Here is a 12,748-nt window from a genome sequence, read left to right on the forward strand (position 1 = left end):
CTGACAGCCGTCATTGGGCCAATCACTGAACTAAGCGAGTTCAGTGATTGGCCCAATGATGGCACAGCTGTCCCGTCTGAGAGACCGTCGGAGCCAGTCACTTAGCGGCAGCCGTGACTGACAGGGCTGCTCACCAATCTGCAGCAGCCATGTTTGGAACCTCTCTCCTTCGGCTCCCCGTGTGATTCTTTCTTGTTGAAGCCGCAGCCTGCCCGATGCCTACCCAATGCGCCCTGGCAGAAGATAGCTGCAGGTATGTGGCTTCTACTGTCAGGGGACAGAAGGGTACACGGGGACAAAGAAGGAAACAGGGACAGGCGAAGGAGGGGGTGGGGGGGGCAGAGGAGAGGACATGGAGGACACAAGATGTACTAGGGTGACGTGAGGTACAAGGGTACATAATACTTGGGTGGGGGGGGGGGGGAGAGAGGGAGGAAAGCTCCACAAGATGCCCCTGCACCATGGACACACCCAGTTTAGTAGAAAAAAAAATTCCCCTGATTTTTGTTCTCTAAATCTAGGTGCTTCTTATGGTCCGGTGCATCTCATGGTCCAAAATGTACGGTAACTATACGTATAGAGAAGAAGAGGTGCCCCTAGAATTGTATAAAATAATACTTTGCGGTATCACGCGTGTCCATAGGTCAGTGAAAGTGCCAATGGTACGAGCACCACAGTGACGCATCCTGGCCAGGTGCGATACTGCAAAAAACACGTTCTTATTGTGCTTAATAAATTTATACTTCATAAACACTGATTAGGAATAGGGGGAGGGGGTTGAGCCAACACTTATCCTCTTATTTTATGCATTTGGGCATCTCTTCCTCTCTATCTATTTGGACTCTTTTGGTAGTTTGATTTTTTTATGATGATACATACAAATATTCCGTAGAGTGTGACTACCAAGAAGATTCCTCCAGCGCCGCAAGTGGGGGTGGGTAATAACCAACACAGGCTTCTAGTGGTTGCTTTCTTGGGCAACCATGGTTTGTGATTTTACAGTTCCTTCATTATGTTGGTTGATGCCATTCCTTTAGACTTGTTCTCATACAATGATGAACACATGTAGTCACTTCTTTGATCCAGTTAACTTTAACTGGGAGTCTAAATATAATGGTAGACTAGTCTCCACAGTCCAGGGTCGAGCATAAATGTCAATGGTGGTTATATCAACAGATTTATATATGATGTCTGTACTCCTGCTTTATTGGAAATCCCCAACACACTTGAGCACTGAACAGATTAAAAAACTGTTATTTCCTCGTTTTCCATTCTTCTAGATGGACAAGGATTTTCAGCTTCTCATACAGAGGTTTTATGAACTACAAGAGGAACGTGTAGAGACCTATCGTCTTTTTGAACAGTGAGTTCTACCATATGTATTTGCTTTTACTGTTTTTCAGTGTGGTAAATGCAAGATATGTTAGGGGTTGGTTTGTTTTTTATGATGCTTAAAGTAAACCTAAGACCAAAAGAGGGAAAAGTTTTATACATACCTAGGGCTTCCTCCTGCCCCCTCCACGCAGATCACTGCCTCGCTTCTGCCCAAAGCCTCCTGGATCATCCCTTAGAAGCCTGTTATCTTTGGTGTTCCTTACCTTGCTGGCCGATTCTCCAGCCATTTTAAAAAGATACTGTCTGGCTAGAACAAGAATAATGTGGAACATGACCGATGGTTTCTTTCTCCTATCTTTGATCTTTCTTGGCAAAAAATTAAATATACATAACTCTCATCTGTTTCTATATTTTTATTACATAGCTTATTGGCATAATTTATATATTTTTTCCCAATAATGCTTAATATGTGGCATTCCCACAAGCAATGATCTAATCCTTTGTTTTCCAATCTACATTTAGAACAAAAGGGCACTATAATGGGGCGGGGGTCTATATTTTATATGAAAAGCATATTTTTGCTCTATTTACCTAGGTTAATTGCAATTTTAATATACCATATATATATACTCAAGTATAAGCCGAGTTTTTGGGACCAAAAAAGTGTCCTAAAAGTGGGGGTCTAGGCTTATACTCCAGTCGCTAACTCAAGTAGTGCTGGCTGTACCCCCCATGGAGCTGCATGCTGTGTGTTACGCTGTGCGCTGTTAACTTTTGCTGCCCTCCCCCTGCCCGCTGGAACTGTGCTGTCTCTCCCTCCCCCTGAGCTGCGTGTGGTGTGTGCCGTCCCCGCTGGACCTGTGCATGGTGTGGAAAGCTATTTGCGCCTGCATTTATTTCTCTCCCCCCAGCCACGTGTTCAGTTGTCCCCAGCCGCAGTGCTGTGTTCATCTGTGCACTGCTGCAAGCATGTACCCCACAAGCTGGAGCGGTGTGAAATTGTATTACCTGGCATTTGCAGAGTCCTTACTCCAGGATTCATTTTCGCCTCCACTGTCCGTCCGGGTCTCTATGATCCCTAGCAGTGGAGCATAAAATGTGGCAGTGGCGTGAGGGGGTACATGCCGACACAGACAGCTTTACACCAATCCAGCACGGGGATGGTCTGCTGATGAAACCGCACGCAGCTCCGATGGGAGAGGGTAGGGGGAGACAGCACAGCCTAAAATGCAGCGGCTCCAGCAGGGTGGGAGAGGGGCACAGCTGCACATGTCACACACAGCTTTGGCAGCGGGGACACAGATGCACATGTCACACATGTTCATATGTAGGGGGATGCAAGTTATTGAATTTAAATGCAGGGGGAATGCAAGTATTGAACATATTGATATACAGAAGGTGCTGCGCTTCCTACCCTCGGCCTATACTCGGTTCTATCAATTTTCCCTGTTTTTTTAGGTAAAAGTTGGGGGGTCGGCTTATACTCGAGTATATACGTTACTTTTTCAAACAATTATATTTTATTGGAAGATGTGCAACAACCACATACATATACATGGTCAGGTATGTTCAACATATAATCAAGAGCATGACAATTTTGTGTACATACATATCTTCTGATAAGAACAGACTTCACACTTAAGGGACAAAGGTAATACAGAAGATGGTACTGAAAACAGAGACAACGCGTCCCATAATAAACAGAATGATAAAAAGTACTATACTATAAATCTTAACTGTTCACAATTATATATTCACATAAGAGCTGGTGGTTGTTCAATTATGAAATATAGATGAGTGGAGATAAAAAGAATACACATCTGTGCACATTGTAATGAAAATAATAACACCTGCATAGTATATGTCTTGACCATAGAAGATACAATCTTAGTTAGAAGCAATCTAATAGAGAATGTAAATTATCGGAAATTAAAGCTATTAATTAGGTCCATAATGAAGTTTGATATATTTCATGGTACCTGGGAGGGTGGGATAACAATTGGGCCTAAACACAGATGTGCATTGAGGGGAGGCCTTGATTGCCTATCTATCATTAAGTCTTGATATTCCTGGCTATCTAAGAAGTCAAACCATTGGGCCCACATAATCACATATTTTTCAACCTGGAGTGGCGTAATTGTTCCATTTTTTCAATCTGTTCTATCTTTTGGAACCAAAGGGAGATCGATGGAGGGTCAGTAGATTTCCATTTGAGAGGTATACATGCCTTGGCTGCATTGAGCAAATGTTTGACAAGAGATTTTTTGTATGAACGCATGCTCTCTCTAGAAAGATGTAATAAGAATACTTCTGGTAGAAATTCTAATTTTTCACTAGCAATAGTAGCTAATAATGATTGGACTCTGGTCCAGAAGGGAACAATTGATTGGCAATCCCACCAAATGTGAAGAAGAGTACCCTTTGCACTTTGACACCTCCAGCACACATCAGAGACCTGAGGGAAGCACTGATGAAGAAAGGCGGGTGTTCTATACATATACGTTACTTATGTATCAGTCTATTCCCCTGAAGATTTTTTTCGCCTATTTCTATATCTCAATAGCAATTTTCACATAAATCCATTACCCTGTACACAGCTTTTAGTTGCACTAGTTCTTGCAAGTAGTCATAAATACAGGACAGTCCCCCCTTTTGGAAACTTATATTTATCAATCGATCAAAGGCTGTGACTTTCATGATTACCTTTATATCCAATACCATCAAGAGCACCCATGATTTTAACTGTGCATAGCTCAAAAAATCGCCCTCTTGTATACCAAATTTAGCTCTTACTTCATTGAATTTTAACCACTTGCCTTCATTTAAATTTTTGAGATCACCTAGCTTTTTAATTCCTTTTCTTTTCCCATTCTACTGCTTTTTTTTGTATGTGTTATGGCCAAAACCAGAAATCGGCCAATTCTAGAATTGGCCGGCCATTTCTAGAACTGGCCGATTTGACGTCGGCCAAAGTCCAAAATGCTGGGAATTTCTGACATTGGCCGGCCAGCTCTAGAACCGGCCAGAGTCAGTCGGCCAAAGTCCAAAACGCAAAAATCCCAGAGCATCCCAGGTCATGTCCAGCACCATGAATGGCACTCGGAACTTCTTTCTATTTGTTAGTTACAGCTGATACAAATCCTGCAATAAATCTGCGGTGTGTCTACAGCCTGCTTTCTTGGGAGCAGACATATTAACATCCTGTGCTATTAAATTAGCTGCTCTGCTGTGGCAGTTGGGTGACACAGGGGAGAGGGGGGATGCATGGCTGGGGGTTGCTTTGCTGTGTGCTATGCGTGGCTGGAGGGGGGGGGGGGGCCTTTGCTGGGCACTTTGCATGGCGGGGGGGGGGGGGGATTTGCTGGACGATTTGCATGGCTGTGGGGGGGAGATTTGCTGGGTTTTTGCTTGGCTGGGGTCTGAAATGCTGGACACTGCATTGCTGGGGTAGTTTTGCATGGCTGTGGGGGGTGGGGGCTTTTCTGGCTGCTTTGCATGGCGGGGGGATTTGCTGGGCGCTTTGCATGGTTGGGGGGGGGGGGAGATTTGCTGGGTTTTTGCATGGCTGGGGTTTGATATGCTGGGCACTGTGCATTGCTGGGGTAGTTTTGCATGGCTGTGGGGGGTGGGGGCTTTTCTGACTGCTTTGCATGGCTGGGGGGAAGGATTTGCTGGTCGCTTTGCATGGCTGGGGGAGGGGGATTTGCTGGGTGCTTTGCATGACTGGGGGGGATTTGCTGGCCGTTTTGCATGGCTGGAGGGGATTTGCTGGCCGTTTTGCATGGCTGGAGGGGATTTGCTGGCCGTTTTGCATGGCTGGGGGGGATATGCTGGGCACTGTGCATGCTGGGTTAGTTTTGCATGGCTGTGGGGGCTTTTCTGGCTGCTTTGCCGTGCGCTCTGCATGACTGGGGGGGCAGCCGGCGCTATTTCCAGACCCCAGATCAGGGCGACCAGAGCGGCGGTGAGAAGCAGAGCAGCGCGCACACTACCCGCCCTGACCCATACACTTCACATGCGGAAGTGAGCAATGACGTCACTTCTGCATGGAAGTGTAAGCGTCTTGTGGGTCATGTGTGCAATGCTCTGCCTCGCTTTGCCTCTCCGGTCCGGGTCATCCTGATGTGAGGTCTGGCTAGAGGCAGCAGAGGAGGAGAGGTGAGCGGCAGTTTGGGACTTGGCCAGCCACACTTAGCCAGAACGCGTTCTGGCCGGCCAAAGTCCGGAGGTACAGTTTATTTCTGACATTGGCCGCATCAGCTGGCCACTTCTAGATTTGACCGGCCAGAACCCTAAGTGGCCAGACTTCGGGTTCTGGCCGTAACATATGCACTAAATTTATATCCTGGGTTTCCCCATACTGGGAGGTATTTAGAAACCATGGGAGTTTATACTTTTTCTAACAATTTTCCAACACATAAGAGTATCCTGGAGGGTAAAACTGCACTAAACCACTCAAGGTCCATGGTTTAGCTGCTTCTCGTTCTATGTCCAGATTTGAGAAATAGCTTGTTGCTCATAACCAATCGAAGACGTCTCATCAAGGATTCCACATTATAGTCCCTTATACTAGGCAGGGTATTACCTCACCATATCTTTGACAACTGTAATTTAAACAAAGCTATTCAAGGTTTTTCATTTTTCCATATAAATGTTGTCTATACCCTTTCAATCAATTGTATAGCTTTATGTTTTTTACGAGGAGTGGGACTGTCTACAGGGCTTAGAGAAGCCAGCCTGTTGAAAAGATTTTAATAAGTGCTATTCAACCTGCTAGCCCCATTGGCAGTGTCTTCCATCTCTCTACCTGGCTTATAATTTCTTTGACAATCGGAAAGATTTGAATTATATAATTGTGTCATATCTATGGGGATTATAATTCTCAAGTATTTAAGATGTGTAGTTGTTATGTTAACTCCTAATTTTGTCCAATCTCTTGTAGGTGCCGATTTATTTAGGGGCATTAGTTCTCTCTTTATCTGAAAACCCGACCCGGACCCAAATTTGTTTATCACCTTTAAAACTTCTGGAATCTGTGTAATAGGATGCTTAATAAACAGTATAATCTGCACAAATTGCTTGTTGAACTTCTATGTCCCCTATATATACCCCTCCTACTCTTTCCCTAAGCATAGTCACCATTGGTCAAAAAGCAGTGGTGATAACAGGCATCCCTGACGGATGCCTTTTTGAAACTCAATTTTTTTTGAAATACAATCTCATGTTACTATTTGCACCCTTGGTTTATCATACATTGCTTCTACCACCCTAAGAAACGGGCCATCCAACCCCTGCCACTTCATAACCCTGAGCAGCCAGTCCCACTCCATGCCATCAAATGAATAGAGGGAATCAGGTTTCACATTCATCTGCTCTGATACCATCATTATCTTTCTAATATTGTTAACTGCCATTCTCTCTTTTACAAAACCAGCATACTTTTTATGTATCAAACATGGCATTGTTTAGCTAATCGTCCAGCCAAGATTTTTGAGTGTAGCATCCTGATTAATCAGGGAGATTGGCCTGTACGAGCCTACCTGTGTGTTATCTCTTTGGCCAATAGCTTAATATAGGCCAATGTCCCCGTTGGAGGATACTGGCTTCAATTCATCAAAGGGTGTTCGATAACAAAATCCCAGTCCTTAAAATACTGCATTCGGTATTTTACACTTCACTGTGCTAACTCATCATTATTTTCACACATGTGGTAGATGTTCGGTAAGTTACCGAAGAGGTCCGTGCAGTGAGGGCATTACAATAGGAAAGAGGCAGCACCGACATCCCTATACATGTGCCTTTTATATTTGTTGTGCTGCCTCTGCTCTTGCTGAATCTGTCTCATTAGTCTTAAGTTTATATTTACTTGCCACAGCTTAGATGAACTGCTGAGAAACATTACACATTCCCTGCTTAGGTCATTTTGCCACGAGCTCCCACTTGCATCCCTGCATATTTAAACAGGCACTCAAGGGGTTACACTACCGACGGGTGCCTAGAAAAGAAGGGTGCCTGGAAAATAACTTTAATTCTTTTCTCTCCCCTGGCTGCCTGGGGGGGGTCTGTTCCACCCGAGAAGCCTGGCTAACCTATCAGCAGCACTTGCAGGGGACAGGGGAGGTTTCTATGGTCCTGTCACACACGGAGAAGGCATTCCAAGCTCCTTATCGACAGGGGAGAGCTGGAGATAAACACCGCACATGTTATCGAATGCTGTGAGCTTGATGAATTAACATTTGCTGACATTTTACTGACATGTGTTGAGGTAATCACTTAACAAGTCGGTAATTTATCTCTCTGCACAGGAATGTCTGCTTCTCATGCGGTAACTGCTTTGATGAATTAACATTTTACTAAGTGCTCCGTAAAGTCAGCTGTTTTCAGCATTACCGAATGCGGTAATGCTTGATGAATTGAAGCCAATGTCCTTTCTCAAGGACATAATTAACCACTTCACCTCCCTTGCTACGTTTATCTACTCCCCACAAAACTTTACTTGAAGCTCAGGGGAGTAGATAGGCGTACTTGTGGTAAACAGTGTGCTGTATGCCCAATAAGCTATCCGATTATGTATATAGGGTATCATTTTAACCGTGACAAGTGAGAGAATAGATTTTGTGTTGTTTGACAACTGAGGGCTAAGTCATGTGATTTTTTTTTTACCGGAAAACTGAATGAAAAGCAATAAAACTGTTATTTTCATGTACTCTATACCCCTAAATAAATACTTGTAAAAAAACAAACAAAAGTGACAGCATTGAAAAGAGAATACATAGTTACCCTAGGGACTTAGCTTTTAAAATATGTATGCCATGAGAGTGTATTACTGTTAATCATGAAGATAAGGGCTTTTAATTACTGATAGAGTACAATGAGAAAACAAAAAACACAAACCAAAAACTAATATATTATCGCCATAAATTGTACTAGGAACATTATTTAAATGTTGAGATAACCAGGACAAATTAGCAAATACAATGTGTAGGTTTTACCTATGGTAACATTGTTTATTTGAAAACTATAGTGCATGGAAATGGAGAAATAGTGTATTTTTTTTTCGAATTTTTCCCTTTAAAATGCACAGATAATAGCATAATTACTAAAAGCAAATATCACCCTCCCAAAGCATAATTTGTGGCAAAAAAAAACAAGATATAGATCATTTACATCTGATGAGTAGCAATAAAGTTATTGGTGAATGAATGGGAGGAGCGCTGAAATATGAAAATTGATCTGGTTTTTAAGCAAAAAACCCTGTTGTGCTGAAGTGGTTAAATACCGCTACCAATGTTGGTGAGACCTCTTTTTTTTTTGAAGGATCATAAAAAAATTCTGATTTAAGGCAGCATTTTGACCATCTCTCCGTAGAAATCGTGAGCCCTAAATCTTTTTCCCAAGCCACCAGAGGTAAGCTTAGATATCTTGAGTGCCTGGGAAATTACAGAGTACAGGTAAGAGTTCAGTACCCCTCCAGTGGCCTAGGTTCACACCACATGTCAAAACAAGTACCCAGCTATAGCTGTGGGGGATCTGAAGGGAGGCATTTCAAGCAGTGATGTATCTCTAGGGTGGGAAAGTGTTCAGAAGGTGCAAAAGGTATATGAGATTTAAATTGTTCCCAAGTGGTGATCTCTTCATTAATCATAAAATGCTTCAATAAGATGTAACCACTGGATTTCCGGATTTCCACCGATTCCAAGCCAGGAGGGAAGTTAAGATTTCCATATACCGGGATAAGGAAGGGGGGACCAAAGTAATTTTAGCTGTAGGAGGTTTCACTGCATGAGCGAATGAGACGTAACAGGGGAGATTAACCTATGCTTGGCAGGAGATACATCCTCTACCCAAACAAGGGCTTGAAGAGATACTGGTGCCAAGAGGTCGTGCTCAATTTCTGCCCAGAGTGGAGTGTTATGAAGTGAGTGCAGTGGGGCCAATTGAGCTATTATCTGTGCAGCTCGGTAACAACCAAGGGGGTCTGGAACACCAAGACCACCCATAGACCTATTCCAAAACATAGTTTTTTTTTCTTGATTCTACTATTCGTGTTGCTGCATATGAACTTGAAGATGCATTGTTGGAGGTCCTTGAGAAATGCTTGAGTGACAGGGATGGTTAAGGTTCGGAATAGATATAGAATATGGGACAAGAGCGTCATCCATACTACCAGGACTCTACCTTTCCAAAATATAGAGGGGGGGTCACCACAAGATCAAGTCCTGGAAAATCTCTGAGGTGTCTGCAGAAATCTTCACCCCTAAATATGTATGTACTTAGTCTTCAGCATAAATGATAACCAAGGCAAAGAAGATTGTTAGAGCGGGAGGAGCAGGCAAGTATAGGGAGCAGTCCTCATGCCCACGGCTCCTCCTGTTCACCTCTGTCCCTCTCAGTTCTCTCGTAAGAGCAATGAGAAGCTGCTTCCAGGGCGGCAGCAGTGCACAAGCACTAGGCCTGGTGGCGCGTGTCGTTGATCGATTCATAGTGTGCATGTGCAGAGCACTCCTGGGCACAGGAGCATGATCAATGATGCGTGCGATGTCCAGGGAGTATTTCTGGTAATCCAGGAATGCTTTCTACAGTATCAGGGGGAAATTAAGCCCCTTGGTATTGTGGGCTATTACATTAAAGGAGGCCCTAGAAAGGTGTGGAATTTACGGAAAAGGCTAATGAAGTAATTAAATAGAAATTGACCAAAATGCTGTGTCTCACGTGCAATGTGACTAAGGAGTCTATGACTAAAACAGTGAGGAAATAAACAAAGCAATAATAAATACAAAACAAGTAGTATATATTTATTTTATAGTAAATCTGCTAGTTATTTATGACAAATAGATAAGGCCACTTGTTTGCTTAACCACTTCAGCCTTCAGTCGTTTTCACGCTTTCACTGCATCCGAACAATGTTCACCTCCCATTCATTAGCCTATAACTTTATCACTACTTATCACAATGAACTGATCTATATCTTGTTTTTTCCGCCACCAATTAGGCTTTCTTTGGGTGATACATTTTGCGAGAGCTACTTTATTGTAAATGCATTTTAACAGGAACAAGAAAAAAAAGGGAAAAAAATCATTATTTCTCAGTTTTCGGCCACTATATTTTTAAAATAATACGTGCCTCCATAATTAAAACCCACGTATTGTATTTGCCTAATAGTCCCGGGTATTACACCGTTTAAATTATGTCCCTATTACAATGTATGGCGACAATATTTTATTTGGAAATAAAAGTGCATTTTTTCGGTTTTGCATCCATCAAAAAAAAAAAAAAAAAAAAAAAAATAGAAATATTTCATCTTTACATGGATATTTAAAAAGTTTAGACCCTTAGGTAAATCTTTACCAGTACGTGGTTGTTGTTTTTTTTTTTATTGTGATGTTTTGGGTTTTTTTTTTTCTTTTTCTTTTTTTTTTTTTATTAAACATTTTATTTTGGGTATTTTTGGAAGGGTGGGATGTAAATAGTAATTTTTTTTAATGTAAATGTGTTTATTATTTTTTTTTTACATGTAGATGTAGTTTTACTTTTTTGCCACAACCTTGAGTTTGTTTACATGACGTCACTCTAAGCGTAACATGTACGCTTAGAGGGACGTAGGAGGACATAAGAGGCAGAAAAAGCGAGGCTTCCGAGAGAAGCCGTCACTTTTTCTGCCAGGGAAAGGGATCGATGATCGGGCACCATGTCTCGATTCATTAATTCCTGGGCTAACGATCCGCAGACCGGGAGCGTGCGTGCACGCGCGCGATTGGCTGCGGGAGCGCATGCGGACTTTTGGACGTAGCTTCTACGTCCAAAAGTCTTAAAGGACAACTGAAGTTAGAGGTATATGGTGGCTGCAATATGTATTTCCTTTTAAACAATACCAGTTCCGAGGCAGACCTGCTGATCCATTTGACTGCAGTCGTGTCTGAATAACACCATAAACAAGCATGCAGCTAATCTCATCAGATCTGACAATAATGTCAGAAACACCTGATCTGCTGCATGCTTGCTCAGGGTCTATGGCTAAGGCTGCTTTCACAGTTAGACGTTACAGGCGCACGTTAGTGCAGCCTGTAACGCAGCCCACCGCACAGCAATGAAAAATGAATGGGCTGTTCACAGTGCCCACATTGCGTTACATTGGAACGCAGCAGGTAAAAACAAAGTGCTGCAAGCTGTGCGTTTATAAGCGGCTAAGCCGCGTTAGACTGTTTGCACATGCTCCGTGATGTTGGAGGAGGAGGTCTCCCCTCCTCCTCCGCAGCCAGCCACATGACTAATTCATATTCACTGCACGGTGTGACGTGCAGTGTTTACTTCCAGGAGCGCCGCTCTGTGCGGCGATTGGCTGGCGAGACCACATGATGCCACATGCGTCCAAAAGTACGCATCACGGCATCACAGGACGCATGAAGAGCCGCATAACGCAGCTCGATCCGACGTCCAGCTTCAAACCCACTATGCTTTGCGTTAGGTGCACGTTATTCGACCTTAACGTAGCATCTAACGCAACGTCTTAGTGGGGAAGAAGCCTAAATGTATTAGAGGCAGAGGATCAGCAGGGTAGCCAGGCAACTGGTATTGCTTAAAAGAAAATCAATATGGCAGCTTCCATATTCCTTTTGCTTCAGTTGTCCTTTAAATGGTTAAACATCACATACCAAAGACTCCAGGTGATGAGACATTGTAAAGCCAGAGTTCAAATGTAACTTAGGCAGGATACATACACTATTTGTAATAGGCTAAAAATAATTGTGGCATTTAAAACCAATCTTACCAGCACATAAAATACAATGAATTTAGCATTAAAAACATCTTACCAGCACACAAAATAAATAAAAAGAAAAAAAAATTGGGGCATTTAAAACCCGTCATACCAGCACAAGAAGTTAGAATCCTTGTTTAAAGTGAACCCAAGGTGAGAGTGACATGGAGGCTGCATTCATTTTTTCCTTTTAACCACCCTGGCGTTTTATCAACATTGCCAGGGTGGCAGCGCAGCACTATTTTTTTTAAATCATGTAGCTAGCCTAGTGCTAGCTACATGATCCCCCCCCCCCCTCCCTGCGGCGTCCCTCCCTACCCTTCGATCGCCGCCGGCGCATTAGCCCGTCCGGAAATCCCGTTCTGAACGGGATTTCCTTTAGGGCTTCCCCCGTCGCCATGGTGACGATTGTGATGACCTCATCCGGAGTCCCAATCCACCCCGCAGCGCTGCCTGGCACTGATTGGCCAGGCTACGCACGGGGTATGCGGGGGGGGGCTCCTTTCGCGGCGGATCGGCGGTGAGCAGCGGCAATCGAATCCCCCACTCAGCTAGCAAAGTGCTAGCTGCGTGATTTAAAAAAAAAAATTAACAAAATCGCCCCATCGGGGCCTGAGCGGCGCCCTCAGCTGAGCTCGTCCATACCGCTAAGGAGGT

At 43.5% G+C, this 12,748-nt stretch overlaps 1 protein-coding gene across 4 annotated transcripts in view; it reads left to right on the forward strand.

Moving 5' to 3' along the window:
* REX1BD (required for excision 1-B domain containing) overlaps window positions 1-12,748 on the forward strand; it is a 135,374-nt gene that overhangs the window by 13,782 nt on the left and 108,844 nt on the right. For all 4 annotated transcript variants that reach the window (XM_068233906.1, XM_068233905.1, XM_068233907.1 and 1 more), the window contains exon 2: window positions 1,281-1,363. In XM_068233906.1, the coding sequence (XP_068090007.1) occupies window positions 1,281-1,363 (83 nt within the window). The remainder of the gene's footprint in view (window positions 1-1,280; window positions 1,364-12,748) is intronic.

This window comes from Hyperolius riggenbachi, chromosome 1, assembly GCF_040937935.1.
Source record: "Hyperolius riggenbachi isolate aHypRig1 chromosome 1, aHypRig1.pri, whole genome shotgun sequence".
NCBI classification, from domain to species: domain Eukaryota; kingdom Metazoa; phylum Chordata; class Amphibia; order Anura; family Hyperoliidae; genus Hyperolius; species Hyperolius riggenbachi.